The 17,106-nt window shown below is 47.7% G+C and overlaps 1 protein-coding gene across 1 annotated transcript in view; it reads right to left on the bottom strand.

The window, feature by feature from the left end:
* Window positions 1–336: 336 nt before the first annotated feature.
* The window catches only part of UBAP2 (ubiquitin associated protein 2), a 106,158-nt gene continuing 89,388 nt past the window's right edge, over window positions 337–17,106 (bottom strand). Inside the window, exons 17-31 of the mRNA XM_015560466.1 lie at window positions 17,001–17,104; window positions 15,733–15,946; window positions 13,886–13,925; window positions 12,509–12,692; window positions 11,544–11,613; window positions 6,856–7,051; window positions 5,606–5,697; window positions 5,370–5,417; window positions 3,058–3,136; window positions 2,631–2,836; window positions 2,037–2,136; window positions 1,845–1,952; window positions 1,624–1,691; window positions 1,350–1,541; window positions 337–1,274 (exon numbers count right to left, since the gene is read on the bottom strand). Of these exons, the coding sequence (XP_015415952.1) occupies window positions 1,179–1,274; window positions 1,350–1,541; window positions 1,624–1,691; window positions 1,845–1,952; window positions 2,037–2,136; window positions 2,631–2,836; window positions 3,058–3,136; window positions 5,370–5,417; window positions 5,606–5,697; window positions 6,856–7,051; window positions 11,544–11,613; window positions 12,509–12,692; window positions 13,886–13,925; window positions 15,733–15,946; window positions 17,001–17,104 (1,797 nt within the window). The 3' untranslated portion in view covers window positions 337–1,178. The remainder of the gene's footprint in view (window positions 1,275–1,349; window positions 1,542–1,623; window positions 1,692–1,844; window positions 1,953–2,036; window positions 2,137–2,630; window positions 2,837–3,057; window positions 3,137–5,369; window positions 5,418–5,605; window positions 5,698–6,855; window positions 7,052–11,543; window positions 11,614–12,508; window positions 12,693–13,885; window positions 13,926–15,732; window positions 15,947–17,000; window positions 17,105–17,106) is intronic.

The raw sequence follows: 17,106 nt of genomic DNA, 5'->3' as shown, positions 1-17,106 counted from the left end.
TCCTGCTGACAGGCCCTATAAGAGACTGCCTATCCCATAAGTCTGTTATGAAGCTGCAAGGAAAGCCAAGTAAACCGGTAAATACTGCCTGTCCCTGTCAGTAACATTTGCTGTCTTTTTAGCCGAATCATTTACCTTCTCCCTGGATGCTATTTGGGGCCAAGGCGAGAGAAGGGCCCAGCAAAGAGAGTACAAATTTAAACCCTCAACCTGTTGCTAAGAAGACTGTGACCACGTGAGCTCTGCTTCAGCCCTATGATGTCCAAGGGTCCCTGGAACGATAAGGAGAGGCCTTGGCCCTAAACTATCCTTCAGTCACACCACACGGAGACTGTGCATGCTCTCAGAACTTTATTAGGTGGACTTTGGGCAAAAGAGAACCCTGAAGCAGTCGCCCACCTGGTTCAGGACAACTGGGAGAGAGGAGCCTTTGCATGGAGACGTGCTCTTGTGGAGCATTATCTGATTTTTTAAAAAGGGGAGCTGACTGGCTGAACATCTCTGAGCACAAATTCAGATTATTATTAAAATGGTCAGCCAGAGGAAGGCAAGTCCCTGGGGACAAGGGCAGGCCAGAAGCAGATACCCCTGCTCTATATGAAGACAAACAGGTGCCACTTTCATGTTGAGCAGGGGGGATATCTCTGCTATTCCCAGATCAAGATTTGGCAGGAGAGGAACATGACAAATGATAATAGGACAAGTTTCTCAAATAGACAGATGAAGTGATTACACAAGGAAGAAAAAACTCTAATGGTTTATAAGGGGGTGTAAGTCGTGATTCTTCATTGGTACCTGATCCCATTACCCAAATGCCTTAAACCAGCCCTTCCAGGCACTGCCCCTCACAGCCTCCTGGCAGGGGGGCTATGTGGGAGGTAGGAGGGGAGAGGGGTCTTATTTTGCTACAGCCAAAAGGAGCTTGAGTGGGGAAAACAGACCTGACAAGTAGTAGCTGTTCCCCCCACTCTCCTAAGACTTCTGTCACATTTACAAATACATACATAAATACATTACATACAATAGCGAGTCTGGGAGGTAGGCTCCCCACAGAGGCTCGGCTGACACAGTTACACGTCTCGAATTCTAGAAAGGGTGCTGGGCTCCCAGAAATGGGCTCCATGTGGTGTCTCCTGCCCAGGGTTAGCCCTGCCCCAGCCCACCCCTCTCTTCAGGGTTCAGTTTGTCCAGTATGGAGAGTTGCCGTAGGCAGGTTTGGAGGCTTGTGACTTGGGCTGCAGGGAGCTGGGCTGGCTGCGCTGACCCGAGCCACTCTGAGGAGGAGAGAAGGCTGTCAAGGCTGGAGCAGAACCCCCAACCCAGGGCAGGGTGGCCCATCACTGGCTCACCTGAGCATCCTGCGGAAGATGGTGGTGTAACAGCTGTGAGTGAGGCTGCTGGTGGGCAGGCAGAATGTGCAAGAATGGTGGGGGTGCATAACCAGGAGCTGCTCCAGGGGCCAGGGGCCCAGTGGAACCCAAGGCCGAGGGCAGGCTGAACGGTGGAGGGGTCCCTGCATGAAATCCCTGCTTATCAAAAGTCTGTAGGGCAAAGAGACAACGGTGAGGACCATCTTGGGTTACATCCCTCACAAACCTGCACACCCATTTGTTCCTCCCTCACCTGAGTCTTATTGTAGACAGAACCAGTCATATCAGGTAGGCCAGTGGTGCTCGAAGAGACGGACACTCCTAGGAGGAAAAGCAGGTGTTCCCACAGCAGTTGGTCCCAACTCCAGCCTCCCCCACCTCCAGGGGCATTGTGGGACAGCCTGGCGTGAGGAGGAGTCAGGGAGGAGACAATTACTCTGGGCCTCAGTCCTGGGAAGGAGGGACAGACGCTACCTTTGCCAGGCCCAGAACCTGCAGGCTTGTTTTGTGCCTGTGATGATCCACCATAGCCACCCTTGGTGTAGTCTCCCGCTGCTGTCCCCTGGGTCAGGTCATCATAACCTAGCATGGCAGGGTACAAGAGGCATGTGTGAGCTAGGCAAGCCTGTCCCACCCGTGTCTCTCAGTGCTGGGCGCACCTCTCACCTGTGCTGTAGCTGTGCGGGCCATAACCACTGGCCTGCTGGAAGGGGGTCGGGGGAGTGCTGAGGTTCACACCATGCTGCTTGGCTGAGGCCGGTGGAACCTGGTGGGGCAAGCAAGAGAGGCATTAGAGAAACAGGGCAGGGGGGAGAGGTCAGGTACCCCTGGGTTAGCATAAAGCAGCAGGTGGCAAAATCACAAGGGACCTGTGTTAGTACAACACATGTTGGATCTAAAAACCAGCAGGAGCCCTACCCGGTTTGGCTCAGTGGATAAAGCATTGGCCTGCGGACTGAAGGGTCCCAGGTTCGATTCCGGCCAAAGGCACATGCCCGGGCTGTGGGCTCGATACCCCAGTAAGGGGCGTGCAAGAGGTAGCCAATCAATGGTTCTCTCTCATCATTGATGGTTCTATCTCTCTCTCCCTCTCTGAAATCATTAAAAAACAAAAACATAAAAAAAACACCTAAATAAATAATAAATAAAAACCAGTAGGAAAGCAACCTCGCCTCCAGCCCAGAACATTCCTGGAGATTCTAAGTGGGGTCATGTCCCTCACTCCCTGCAGCTGGAATTAAAACCCCCACAAATACTCACAAACATGGTGGGCCCATATTGGAAGGCACTGGGCACGCCTGTGTAGTAGGGAAGGCCAGTGTAGCTATAGCCAGGTGGCAGCGCAGGATTCAGAAAGGGCTGTTGGGGGGTGTGGTGGGCCTGGGATTGGCTCTGCTGTGCTTGAGCCAGTGTGGTGGGAGGTGCAGGGGATGCAGAGTCACCTCGACCAAACTTTGCGATATCACCTAGGAGAGAAGGAAAACTGATTCTAGTCACCGCCCTGAGCCAACCAGGAAAAACAGCCAGGCTGTCTCCTGCACACAGGAATGGGTCTGGCTGCCAGCTCACCAAAGGGAAGCTGGCAGGTGTCTCTTAGCCCTTCTATTTCCAGACACCTGGGATTAGCTACAGGCCAGTCTGATGTACACTCCCTTTCACCACCCCATCCCCTGGTGAACAGACTGACCTGAATATGGGTTATTAGCAAGGCTTCCATCTCGGCTGGCAAGGGCTGTGGGTGTAGCAAAGGGAATTCCATAATAATCCTAGGAGAGATCAGGGAGGCTCAATAAACAGACTGGCCACACCCCCTCCCTGGAGACCAGGCCCAGCAGGCAGCACAGGCACTCTATGTGATGCCACATCCTGGGACATGGTAGGCCGCAAGGATGACACACGCACATGCACTAAGTTGATGGTGCCTGTTGGAGTTGTACAATGTGGCATCCACAAAGCACAAAGCACGCGGATACAATGACCAATCCCTCAGCTTTCCACAGGCAGAGCCATTGGAGGCCCAATGCCACACATCCATTTACACTGCAGATGGACACAGATGGATGCCATAGGCAGAACCGATTCTGCTGGCATTTCCTATGTGAGACTATAGAGCAGTTGACTAGACAGTAGAAACCTAAAAAGGAGTCAGTAGGAGAGGAAATGCTTAAAGGGTTTAAGGGGTCAGGGCAGCAACGCCAGGTAGGTAAAAGTACAAGCAGGACCCCAGGTAAGGTTTTGAACTTGTCTCTCACCCAGTCGGCAACACTAACACCCCACAGGAATCAGGGATATCAAGAGGGCAAAACACAGCGGAGCTCTGTGGAAAAGGGGAGGCCTGCCTCGACCCTTACTACCCAGGGCTTTGCAGTCCCAGACATCCACACCCTCTGAACCAAGGAAAGCCCTCCTGCTTTCCTCATGGGCCTGGTTTCCAGGTAGCTTCTAGGAAACCTGTAGCATCCTCAGTCAGGATCCCAGAAGGCAGGGCTAGGCTAGCACAGAGCCAGGAGGGACACAACTGGAGACCGGCCTAGAGAACCCAGGAGGGGGCGCTCTTTCATAGAAGAAAAGAAAATCCAAAGGCGGGAATAAAAAAGTGCCAGAGGCTAAGGGATGACCAAAGGGAAAAATGAAAGCTGTATCTCAACACATAGACCCAGAGGTGCTTTCTTCTAAGGCACAAAATGATAAAGGGAATACAAAGCAAATGACTCCCAGAACTGGGATTCCAATGAGCCACTCCTGGGGGTCCAAACAGGACCCACATGCAGACTCACTCAGGACCACCTTTTGCATTCCATCTCTGATGCCCTGGGGCTCCTGGGCAAGATTGCTGTGAGATTCCATGAGTATCGGGGACCAGGGCCACTTCTAGTTTCCCCACACAGCCCTAAGGCTCAGGCATACCCAAAGACCCTAAGTTCTGTTGACCACCCTAGAAACCTGCCATCATGTTTTCAACATCCTTTCTCTGGGGATGTGGGCAACAGCTAGAGAGTCCAGAGGCCCCTGGACAGCATTGTTAATGGGCTGCTGGTTTGCACAGATGGGGAAGAGTGGCCCAGCTACCAGCCTCTGCCTCTGGACATACTTCATCAGATGGATACAAGAGTTCCAGTCACTGGGCATGGAAGGTGAAAGTGACACCTGCAGCTCCCAGAGCTTTCTGTGTCCAGTGTGTGTGTGTGTGTGTGTGTGTGTGAAAGCAACACCAATGGGGAGGAGTCTGAGGAAAGACACTTCCTCAGGGAATCGAAGTACCATATGCAGTGGAGGGGACACCAGTGTCCAAACAGCTATTTACTTCCCAACAGTGTGACAGGTAGATGCCCCGCACTGCTGAAAATTATCAAAAATCTAGGAAACAGGAGTCTGAGAAACCAGACCAAGAAAGGAGTGGTGGTGCAGGAGTCTGCGGGCTGTCCCTCCACAGCCTCCTCCACTGCAGTCCTGTTCACCTGGCCATCCCAGGGAAGGCCCAGTACCTCGTCCTTGGAGCAAGGCTCAGCATAAAGAAGCAGTCCTGGCCTCAGAGTGAGGCTGCAACAGCCAGGAAGACTCTGGGGCCAGCATTCTTGCAAAGAGCAATGGCAGGCCGGAGGGTCCTTAACGTCTGTCAGCTCCAGCCACTCAGCTAGGGACAGAAGAGCAAGGTGCCATCACAGCATCATCAATGGCCACTTCAGAAGCCAAAGACACTGAATGGCACTTTGAAGGAGAAGATTATAAAAACTCTAGGGACAGGCAAACAACTCCATGTCTTGTGTCCCAGGTAAAAGAGGAGAATTTGGTGGGGGCACTGCCAACTCCCAAGTCCCAATGGTCTTTAAGTTCCCTGGGGATGAGCAAAGGACATGCATGTGCCCGAGCTATAGCTGCACCAGGTACAACTACAAATGGAAGCAAGTTCCTTAGCTTGAGGCTGAGTATCCTGAGGGCCAGGCAGGGTGGAATCCAGGCAGAGAGAAGAGCCTCACCCTCCCGGCATTTCCCACTCACCACCGGCAGCCGTGACTGCAGCATCTGGAGTTCATCGTAGCCATAGATCTGTGTGAGGACCACAAGGGGTGTTAAGGATGACACATTATCCCCTGGGAAGCCCAGGCCCACGTGGGGGCCTGAACAAGATGGGAGGACAGGACACACTCAGGAAGAGGACCAGGATGAGCTGCTGGGAGAAGGCACCTTGCCTTGATGGGAGCCAAGGCTGGCCGGTAGATCCACCATGCACTCACCGGGTAGGCAGGAAGTAGTCCTCCGGGGCCCACGAGGTACTGGTTGTGTAGCAGGGGTGGCACCCCCTGGGGCAGGTTGGGGGGCGCTTTGCCTATAAAGACAAAAATCAAATGAAGTGAAGTGGCTACCACAAAGAGTAAGATTCCTCAGCTACTATGGGGCTGGGGGTGAAGTTCCCTGCCATAGTCCTACCCTAATTGGGGCCACAGCCAAGAGGGAAGGGCAGCAGCTGAGAGATACAGAGGGCCACACCAGGAAGTGGAGACAGAGAGTACGTGTCCTAGTCAGGAGGCTGTTTCCATGCTGAGATAGAAACCTGCCCCCACCACTCCTGAAGGTCATACTGGACTAGATAAACCTGAACATAAAGAACAATTGGGGCCCTAGCCAGTTTGGCTCAGTGGACAGAGCATCAGCCTACAGACTGAAGGGTCCCAGGTTCGATTCCGGTCCAGGGCATATGCCCGGTTGCAGGCTCGATCCCCAGTAGGGGGTGTGCAGGAGGCAGCCGATCAATGAGTCATCATTGATGCAGCTGATTAATGATTCTCTCTCATTATTGATGTTTCTATCTCTTGGTCCCTCTCCCTTCCTTTCTGAAATAAATAAAAATATTTTTTAAAAAAAGTAAGAACAATTGGGGGGTGGGAGGCTGAGTAAAGGTGGGCAAAGAGGGAGAAAATGGGGGAAAATCTGTAATATTGTCAACAATTGAAAAAGGAAAGAAATGGAACAATCTACCTCCTCAGAACGGAAGAGAGGCTGGGCATTGCCAGGAGAGGGACAGGGTGTGTCAAAGGTGGGTTTTAGCAGTTTCTACCAAACCACAGTTTGTTTGGCCCACACAGACTGCTCAGGTGTGGCTGACAATCAGTCACATAAAATGACCAGAAATAGCCAATGGTAGCTGCTCACTCTGTCACTATTGTCATCACAGTTCCAGGGATGAGCGAGAACACAAGACTGGTGAGCTAGAAGCACAAAGGCTGCCAGGAATCCTGCCCAAGGGAGTCCATCCGGAAAGACCAATTTCATCTATCTCTACCCACATCAGCGCTGAAGAGCTGGGTTTCAAGAGGTCACTGGAACAAAGAGGACAAGTGACCAAAGGCAGGGCTGGAGGGAGACTATGATCTGATGTGTGTGGTTGCTCACCATGCCCTGCCAACCTCTGGGCATCCTCCCTGGAATCCAAGTGCACATCTTTGAGGGGATGGGGGAAGGTGGGAAAGGCCTCGGGGGCACACACCTGAGGTCACCAAGGGCGTGGCTCTGGTACTGCTGCTAGGGGCACTCACGGTGGTTCCGCCCAGGCAGAGGCTGTTCACTGTGTTCATGCTGCTTGGCAGGCTGAGTCCTGAGGACGTGGCACTCGAGGTGGAGGTTGCTGCCATTGAGAAGGTGGCTGAGGACTGGAGGGAAGGGGTGTTCTCCACACTGGTGTGCTGGCAAAATAAAAAAGCCAGGACACATGGGTCCGGGAGCAAAGCACGGGAGGCAAGAGAACCTAGCCGGGCGTTTGGGCCTGTAGTCTTGAGATTCTGACCTGAGGGGCTCTGGACTCGGCATTTACATTACTACACATTAGCCCCTTTGCCCCTCACCCTGTTAGGTTAGGACATCAGAAGGCAACTTTTAAGCTGGGTATCAAGATTATTAAAGTAAGCTTTATGACCAAAACCCTCCTAAAAATTCTTACAGTTGCTCATTTTCTGGTATACGCCACAAGGCATAGAAACCGCAAGTATGTGTATGTGTGTGTGTGTATGCACACATATGTATACACACACACACACACACACACACACACACACACACACACACAGAGAGTTTTTATTGATTTTTAGAGAGGAATGGAGAGTGAGAGAGAGAAAAATCAATTGGCTGCCTCCTGTATGCCCCTAGCCCGGAATCAAGCCCGCACCTTGGGCCCATGTGCCCTAACTGGGAATCAAACTGGTAACCTTTCAGTAAGCCACACCGGCGAGGGCCCAAGTAAATTTTAAATGAACACAGACATCTGAGTACAAGGTGAGAACCCACCTCACAGAAAAGCAAGTAGTCTCAGGAGAGCCGAAAACAGGCCACAGGCAGCCCAGCCCAAGTCCAAGCATTCTGGGATATTCTATTAGTCTTCTTAGCTACTCTGATCTGGAAGTCACAGATGGCCAAGAGAGGCCTTTGCTCCAGAACTTGGTAACATTTTGCAGAATTGAGTCCTGGGGAGTCCCCCACCAGGGCCTACCTAAAAGGGCATGGCCTACCCTGATGCCTACTCGACAAGATCCACTTACGAAAGAAGGGCGAAACCCAGAAGAAAGCTCTGAAGAGCCAGAGTTCCAGGAAGCCAGCCTGGCCGCTCCACTTCAGCGAGTATTAAGGTAGAAGAGATGTACTTGGCTGGGCAAAGTATGACCAAAGTCGGAGGGAAAGGCTCTGTAAGACTGCGATCAGCCTCCAGACCAGAATGTGTACAGAACGAAGAAGCCTGAAAACTCCTGAAGGAGAAGCCAGAGAACAGAAAGCCCCAGGAGAAATTCTGCTTCCCATCACACAGACAACTCTATTGGTCCCAGCCCACAGGCGGCCCTCGCCACCTGAGCACTAGCCTAAGGGCCCTAACGTCTAGAATTGGTTCTGCAAGAGAAAGAAGCTAAAATCATAGTCTCCTCAGACTCCCCAGGACTCCTGCTCTTTCAGCCCAGACAGAACCAGGGGGAGGACAGCCAAGGGAACAAGGTGAAGGCTGTGCCAATCTGCCCAGCCAGACGGCTCCATGCTCCTCTGCGTGGGTCCAGGCTTCCCACCCAGAGCAACTTTCTAGAGAACTAGTTCCTAGTTTGCTGAAAGGAACTCAACAAGCATCCAGGAAGCCTCTCCCACGTCCAGCTGGCCCAACAGGGCTTCTATCTCTGACCCCACCTCCCAGACCCATGAGGGCGACGAGCTGCTGGAGTAAGAGGCCTCTGCCCCATTGCAAGGCTCTCAGTGCACTCAAGGGGCTGGGCAGTCAGGGTGGGTGAAGAGCACAGCTACACCAAACCTCCCACAAGGACACGGAGGGCAGGAGAAAACACTAAGATTTCCTTCATAACCTTCACGTGGGGAAGTTCTAACTATAACAGACTATAAAAGCGGGGCTGATAGGTCTGATTATTATTTTTTTAAAATATATTTTATTGATTTTTCACAGAGAGGAAGGGAGAGGGATAGAGAGTTAGAAACATCGATGAGAGAGAAATATCGATAAGCTGCCTCCTGCACATTTCCCACTGGGGATGTGCCCACAGCCCAGGTACATGCCCTTGACCGGAATCGAACCCGGGGCCCTTGAGTCCGCAGGCCGACGCTCTATCCACTGAGCCAAACCGGTTTCGGCTGATAGGTCTGATTATATAAAAATAAAAAATATTTATAAAGTGACAAACAGGGAAAATAACTGTACCTCTGATCACAAAAGGCTTACTAGTCTCCTGAATACAGAGTGCCTAGAAATAGACACCAAGGACCTGACAGGAAAATGAGCAAACAATATAAGTAACTCATGCCCTGACCGGTTTGGCTCAGTGGGTAGAGCATCGGTCTGCAGACTGAAAGGTCCCAGGTTCGATTCTGGTCAAGGGCATGTACCTTGGTTGCGGGCACATCCCCAGTGGGAGGTTTGCAGGAGGCAGCTGATCGATGTTTCTAACTCTCTATCCCTCTCCCTTCCTCTCTGTAAAAAAATCAATAAAATATATTTTAAAAAAATAATAAATAAATAAATAACTCACCAAAAAGAAAAAAATAATGGTTTTCCAATATGTAAAAAAGATGGTCAACCTCATTCAATTATACCGACAGGTCATTTTTCTACTATTAACACATTGGAAAAATACAAATATTCAGTAACATCATTTCAGGGGGCAGCGGGGAAATAGGGTGTTTCATTCATTGCCAGTGGGAGGTAAGCAGGTTAAAATCAATAAGCAGAGCATTTGGCATTTTGTATAAAATGACAATGTCTAGCAACTCCACACTAGGGTTTATCCTCTACTACTGCTGCAGGACGAAACAACATTGGCAGGATGTTATCAAATGAAGCATCAAGCTTAAAGTTCTATCAGTGGAGAACTGATTAAATACTGTAATGCAGGAGAGCTGTGGAAAGAACTCTGCTTCAAATAGAAACAATTAAAAAATGCACTTATTAAGTGGGGGAAAGCAGTGAAGGGCACTATGTATGAAATATCCCATTTCTGTTGTAGAAGAGGGAGAAAAATGACTGTGTATGCATTCACTATTTAATAGGTTAAAAAGAACTCTAGAGGAACAAGTCAACAGGAGAAAGGGGCAGAACCTTAAGCCGATGGAAAAAAAAATTTTTTAGTATATGCCTTTTTATACCTTTCTCTAATAAACCTTACAGCTCTATTACAGTGTGGCAATTCTGTCACACTGACCAAGTGTGGGACTCCCTGGACAAGGCAATTCTGGCCAGTCACTTAGATCGTATGATCTGGCGTTTCCTGACAAGATACAAAGTGCTGCTGACCAGTGCGAACAGGAGCACTAACTCCAATGCCTCAGTGCCCGGAAACAGAAGCCACTAGACAGTGCTCACACTGGGGCAGCTCATGGCTCCCACTGAACAACATGGGCACAGGCAAGTGGGCAGAAGTATCCACCATGTGCTCTGGTATGAAGATGGTGCTCTGTGTATTTTATGACAAAGAACCATGCCTAACATTCACTTGGAAAACTACAGTTTGAAAGCCTCAATGTTTGCCAGATCATGATGGAAAGATAGAACTGACCCTTTTCTATCACCTCATTCTGCAGCAAATGATTTGATCTCTTCTTTAAAGGAAACAAATTTTCCCAATTCCCAGACTCCCGCATTTATCTGTACCCAAAGCTTCCCTCCCTGCTTGGGGACCCATCCACTCCAGCCTTACCAAAAGCCTCCTGTCTCCCAGGAGAAGGATATTTTGTTCTTTTTTCAGGCACCTTTCTTTCCTCAAATATCTATGCTCAGTCTCTCCTAGAATTAGATCACTACCCTGACTCCTTGCCATTTCACAAACATTCATGCCACAACCCACCACAACCTATACTAACTCCTACCACTGAAACCATGCTCCTCCCAACTTCAAACCTCGAGAAGCCACACTTCAATGACCATCACCTAGTTTACTCTTTTATCTCTCCACATTCCTGACTTTGTTCTGCAATATCAACCTTCCCAAAGTCTCTGCCTCTGAGTTGGGGGAAATGACCTGAGACGCCAGAGCTCACAGTGAACAGAATACCTAATGCCAGAATTAGGGAAGTCCCCATGACCACCAACAAACTGGAACAGAGCTACACCGACTGGGGTAGAGCCAGGCTGTCAGTCTCAAAAAGATGTGTGTGTGCACATAAAGGACAGATATTCTCACATAAGCTCTCCCTTTCACCTAAAGCATTTCTCTACGGGGCCTTCACAAAGTAACAGAGGGCTATCCAGGAAAAATGGTCTTCATTAAAGTTGACTTTTAGTGGAGCCCAAGTTGAAGTTAACAATGGGCCCACTTTCCTCTAAAAGCTTGCAAATGCCTCAACATAACATTTCCCAGAAAATAAATCACCCCTGCTAGGCAGAAAGGTCTCCTATAATAAACAGGAAGCACAGTGAATTGTTGGAAATAAATTCACCACCTGACAGCACTGGCTCATCACATACCAGGTCTAGAGAAGCAAGTTCTCCAGAGGCATGAACTTAGAAAGCAAGATGTTTTCCATGGTGTCTAGGAAGTCCACAGCTCAAACCACAAACTTAGATCGAGACATTATAGCCAAAGAACTCAAGATTACCTCACATACTTAAAATCCACAAACTAAAGGCCCACCGGGGGGTGACTAAGCTCCAAGCTCACTGAGCAGGGTGGTGGATGGGGGAGCCCAGAGGACACTTACTGTGTGTGACGTGCTGGAGGAGAGTGCTGTGTGCGCAGAGGAGAGGCTGCTCTGATGGGTGGAGAGTGAACTAGAAGACAAAACAGAGCACCACGTATGTCCACCCAACCAAGGCCCTCCACAGGCACGGAGCCCCCGTGTCGGGTGGGCTAGGCATAAGCTCGCCCATTCTCTTCAGGAGAAGCCCCAGCTTCATGCCCATCGCCTGGGAACCCAGTCCAGGTGTGCTGGTGGTTAGAATGACCTAAAGCATCACCCACCCCAAGGATCTGGAACATCCTGGCCAGGAAACCTCCAGGGCCAGCTTCAGTCAGCTCTAACCATCTCATCTTTAGACTGGAAAAAGAATAGGCTTTCACTAAGAACACTGTCAGCCTTGAAGACCCCATTAAATCTGTGTGTGAGGGAAAAGGTTCCTATGTCCAATCCACATGCCAGAATCAGAGCCTGAAGTCCCATCAAATCCAGAATTCAAGTCAAATGCTTTTGCTCCTGGCTTAAAGGGAGAAAGAGGTGAACTCAACTTAGAAGACACAGGGTGAGAACCCAATGAAACCCATTCTCCTACACCCTGTTGTAATAACTTGACCTGTAAAACCATGACAAGCACAAGTCAGAGACGTGCTCAGAAATCCAACAGCAATCTCACTCTGCATCAGTGACAGGAGCCCAGAGCTGGGAGGAGGCTTATCGAGTGGCACCCTCCTGAGGGTGGAGTAAGAGAAGCAGCAACGGGGCCCAGTGGTCTCTGTGATAGCAGAGCATTACAAACAAGCAAGGTTTACATCTGTGGTACTTTGATGACCCTAGCCAGTCCAAACCTATCTAGAGCATTATTGCAAAAGGCCAGGACATGGTGCTAGGGGTAACAAGTGGGTGTTGTTCACTGGAAGAGCCTTCTATAAAGGCTCCAGGACTTCGCCCCAGTGTGGGCCTCTCTTTCTGAGCCCATATTTTCCCCGTACCTGCTAAGCTGAGAGAGGGGGGTGCTGGACAGGTCACCAGGCTGGGACAAGGAGGGCAAAGTGGCAGTGTGCTGAGATGCAGAGGGTAGGAGCGTACTGCAGGAGGTGGTGCTGGGCAGGGAGGCCACAGATGGGAGAGCGGAGGGAGGGTCTGTTGTCTTTGGAGCAGGAACAGATGCAGTAGCTGTAAGAAAAAGATCTGTTTAACTCTAGATCAAACCATGAATATCTGAAATACGCTCAATATCTTGTGACATGTCAGGAGCAGTTGAGACATACATAAAATTACATTTCCAATGGAAAATGTCCCAGCATGTCTCCAAATGGTCTCTTTTCTGTCAGATACGATTATTAAAAGGACACACAATGGTTAGATGCACGGGACCCAGACAGAGTAGGAAATGACATAATCACAGCAATTTATAATCATAAACTGTCCAATGATGTGGAAATACTTCACCCAACTAAAGGAAGGTCAACCCTAAGCCAGACCCAGAAAGAGGCTCTGAGCTTGATATAATTATAAAATAAGGCAAAATTTCCTTAAAAAGCTCAAGATGGGGACAGTGAAAATCTGGTGGGCGAGACCACCCAAGGGGTAAGTCTTTGGTTCTATCAAATCAGTACCAAATCAGGCTGACCTTGTGAAAGTTCATAGCCAATTTAGGACTGGTGGGGGTTAGAGAGCCCAAGGTACATATGCTGTGAAGCTACATATGCCTCAAATCTACAGGAAGAGCACACAGCTGCTGCTGAACTCTTACTTTGGCACAGGGAGCATAGCATTTCCTTCACATGTGCTTGAGGACAGTAACCTCAGAGCACAGTAGGCTTTCAGGAGACCATGAGTGCTATCAATCCTCACTGCAGAAAAGACTCAGTTTTAGTGGCATCCACACATATGACTCAGATATGTGCTTGGAAATAAAGCATCATTGTCTTTTCCAGTTAGGAAGGAGAAGCCAGTACCCTCCTGCAGCGTTCCCTGGGAGCCAGTAGAAAACAGATTAGTCTCTAAAAGGAAGGATGATTAGAAAACAAGCACAGGCAGCAACAGGCTCAAAACACAATGTAAATCAATACAATACTGTCCTGCCTTAGTGCAGTCTGACCAAGACAGAGCAATATGAGCTATTACCTCATTTGTAATAATACCACCAGATACAACCTGGTCACATGGGAATCTCTAGCTGAACTTCTAACCCTACCAAAGAAAGGGTGCCAACAATGGATCAGAAGTAACTATCAGCAAAAATTTAAAAGGAGTATTTTTGCAGAATTAGCCATTAACCTATTGCATTCCCTATCAAGTTAGTGATGCGCTTATTTTGTTTGGTTTCCACCAGCCATGACAAAAAAGTTAGTTTGTACACTTACTGTCTACTGTCTGCTGACTTCGACCACCACCATGTCCATTCTATAAGGAAGAGAAAATAAGTAAACCCACAAAAATAAAAAAAACTCAAATGATTTTCTATTGGGATTTAGCCACAAACACATGAAACATAATCAAGGAACAGTGGCCTGTTTTGTTTTGTTTTCTTTTCATAACATTGAGGGGCAATATGACAGATTCTTTTCTTCTTTTTTTTTTTAATGTTCTTGATTTTTAGAGAGAGGGGATGAGAGAGAGAAATATCAATGTGAGAAACACCGATTGGTTGCCCCCCATATGCACCATGACTGGGGTGCAGCCTTCTCTTCCCACTAGCTTTTATGACAATGACAGAAAGGCATAGGCCCTATAGGGAAGAGACTAGAACAGTCCCTTGTGAATCTAAACAAGCTCAACAGAAAAGGTTCAAAGGGGCTGAGGAAGGAGTAAAAAAAAAAAAAAATAAGAAATCGCCCACCTATGCTGTCCCACATCAAAGCCCACACTCAGCAACCTATACCCCCCACCCCAAGTCAGAGCCCTTAGTTAACCTTTTGGTGTCAAGTAGGCAGCCTGGAGTCACCAGACATTTGAGGAAAACACCTAATATAAAATATGTAAAACAAAAGAAGGGAAGTAAAAACAACAACAAAAATTTTTAAGTAGAGATGTACAAATAGCTACTGCTTAGAAGGAGACTTAGAAAATGTATCCAAATTTTGCTAGACCAATTCAACTATATTTTAATATTTTTATTTTGTCATCCACCTTTTAAAAATATTTTTATTGATTTCAGAGAGGAAGGGAGAGGAAGAGAGATAGAAACATCAATGATGAGAGAAAATCATTGATTGGCTGCCTCCTACAAACCAGGAATATGCCCTGACCAGGAATCAAATGGTGAACTCCTGGTTCATAGGCCTGCGCTCAAGCACTGAGCCACACCAGCCAGGCTATCATCCAGGTTTTAAAGTAGTTCTCATCAATAATGCGCGAACATCTTTGCCTTATAGGAAACTAAAATATTACAGATAAGATTATAGTTCCCCTCTTACCCCATCCAAACCACGAAGAGTAATTTGGGGTGTGTCCCTATATTATCCTTATACTAAGCTTCTGGGCCCATTTACACACATTCCTGTTTTTATGATGCTTGAAATGCAGGTTTTGAATTCGATGCCTACTGTTAGCAAAGTCAACAAACTACAAGGATTCTACTCAAAAGGTTAGTAAATTGTAAAAGAAAGTCTCAATCAAAAAGCTTAATTTCCCACCCTGTCCAGGTGGCTCAGTTAGTGTTATCCCACATACCAAAAGACTATGGGTTCAATTCCAAGTCAGGGCACATACCTAAGTTTGGGATTCAATCCCCAGTTGGGGCACATATGGTCAGGGAGTATACAAGAGGCAACCGATTGACATTTATTTCTCTGTCTCTCTACCCCCACTCCCTCCCTCTCCATCTTAAAAAAAAAAAAAAATCAATAAACATATCCTCAGCCCTAGCTGGTTTGGCTCAGTGAACAGAGCATCGGCCTGCAGACTAAAGGATCTTGAGTTCAATTCCGGTCAAGGGCCCGTACCTCGGTTGCAGCCTCGGGCCTGGTCAGAGCTCATACAGGAGGCAACCAATCAATGTGTTTCTCTCACATTGATATTTCTTTGTCTTTCCCTCTCTCTTCCACTCTCTCTAAAAGTCTATGGAAAAATATCCTCAGGTGAGGATTACAAAAAATTAAAAAATCAAATCAAATCAACATATCCTCATGTGAGGGCAAAAGAAAAAGAAGGCTCAAACTACACACTGAGCTCCAAAAGAGGACAGGAAGGAACCCGAAAGACCACTTACCGTGACAGTTCCTGGAACTGACTCCAACGGACTCACAGAGCTTTGGTATGCAACCCTGTTGTGCACAGAACTCTGGTCATAGGAGGAAGACGTTGTTGCTGGACTAGTGGAGCTCAGGGATGAGCTGGTCAGACTGGAGGAGGTAATGACTGAAGTTGTATAGGTGGAGTTCTGTACTGCACTGGTCATTGGTAGAGAGGTATTCAAAGAATCACTACAAAGGGTATTAGACATACATTTGTGTCAATTTACATAGCTTCATGAAGGAGAACTATTTTATCATACTCTAAATTAAATAAACATGTCTGCAACCACAAGTTTATACTACTGCATTCTTCAATTTGTTAACAATGCAATGAAGCTTCAAAACAATCCCCCAAGTCTAGCACCATCCCCATAAAAAGCTAGACCCACCTAACTTAATGGACAGGCAAAGGGACAGCTTTAAGAATCTTTAAGGAATTTAGATGTCTGAGACCATCTTTAGAAAAGGAACCCATGCAAATATCAGGTTTGGGCTCTGGAAAGTGGAAAAATTAACTAGTAAAATAAAATGTAAAATCTGGCCTTCTCTATTTATAAGATATCCCACTGAATGAACATGTTAGCAAGATGTGAAAAAACTGAACCTCTCAGAAATTACTCATAGAAAGGTAAAATGCTGCAGCCGCTGTGGAAAATGTGATGCTTCCTCAAATGGTTAAATAGTTACCATATAACCCAGCAATTCCTAGCTGTACATCCACAGAATCAAAAGCACACAAAATATGTAACTAAATGTTCACAGCAGCATGATTCATAATAGCCAAAAAGTGGGAACAATGCACATGTCCATCAACTCAGAATGGATAAACAAACGTGGTATATTGGCACAATAAAATATTATTTGGAAACAAAATGCATTCATGCTTCAGCAAAGATGAACCTTGACAACACTATGCTAAGTGAAAGAAGTCAGTCACAAGTGGAGATAAATTGCATGATTCTAGTTATATGAAATGTCCAGAATAGGCAAATCCAGAGACAGATTATTGGTTGCCAGAATATGAGGGGAAGGGGACACTGGAAGTGACTGCTACTAGGCACAGGGTTTCTTTTTAGGGTGATGGAAGAAAAGTTCTGGATTAGATACTAATGAGGGCTGCACAAATCCACTACCACAGGGTGTACTGTCTGCCTCCACCAGGTGATTTCTTAGGCTCTATTCTGTTTTACCTTGCAAATTAAAGACTTACTCTAGTCAAAACCAGAGAAGTGGGACTATATACCTTAAAGACTTTGAATACAAGCTGATGGGAATCTGGTTACTATTTTCACTGCTTGCAGCTGATCCAAATTCAGAGAGAGAAGATTCTGATCCAAATTCCAAGGCGC

This window comes from Myotis davidii, unplaced genomic scaffold (genome assembly GCF_000327345.1).
Source record: "Myotis davidii unplaced genomic scaffold, ASM32734v1 scaffold534, whole genome shotgun sequence".
In the NCBI taxonomy this organism is placed as follows: domain Eukaryota; kingdom Metazoa; phylum Chordata; class Mammalia; order Chiroptera; family Vespertilionidae; genus Myotis; species Myotis davidii.
This window is presented reverse-complemented; position numbering and strand designations above follow the sequence as displayed.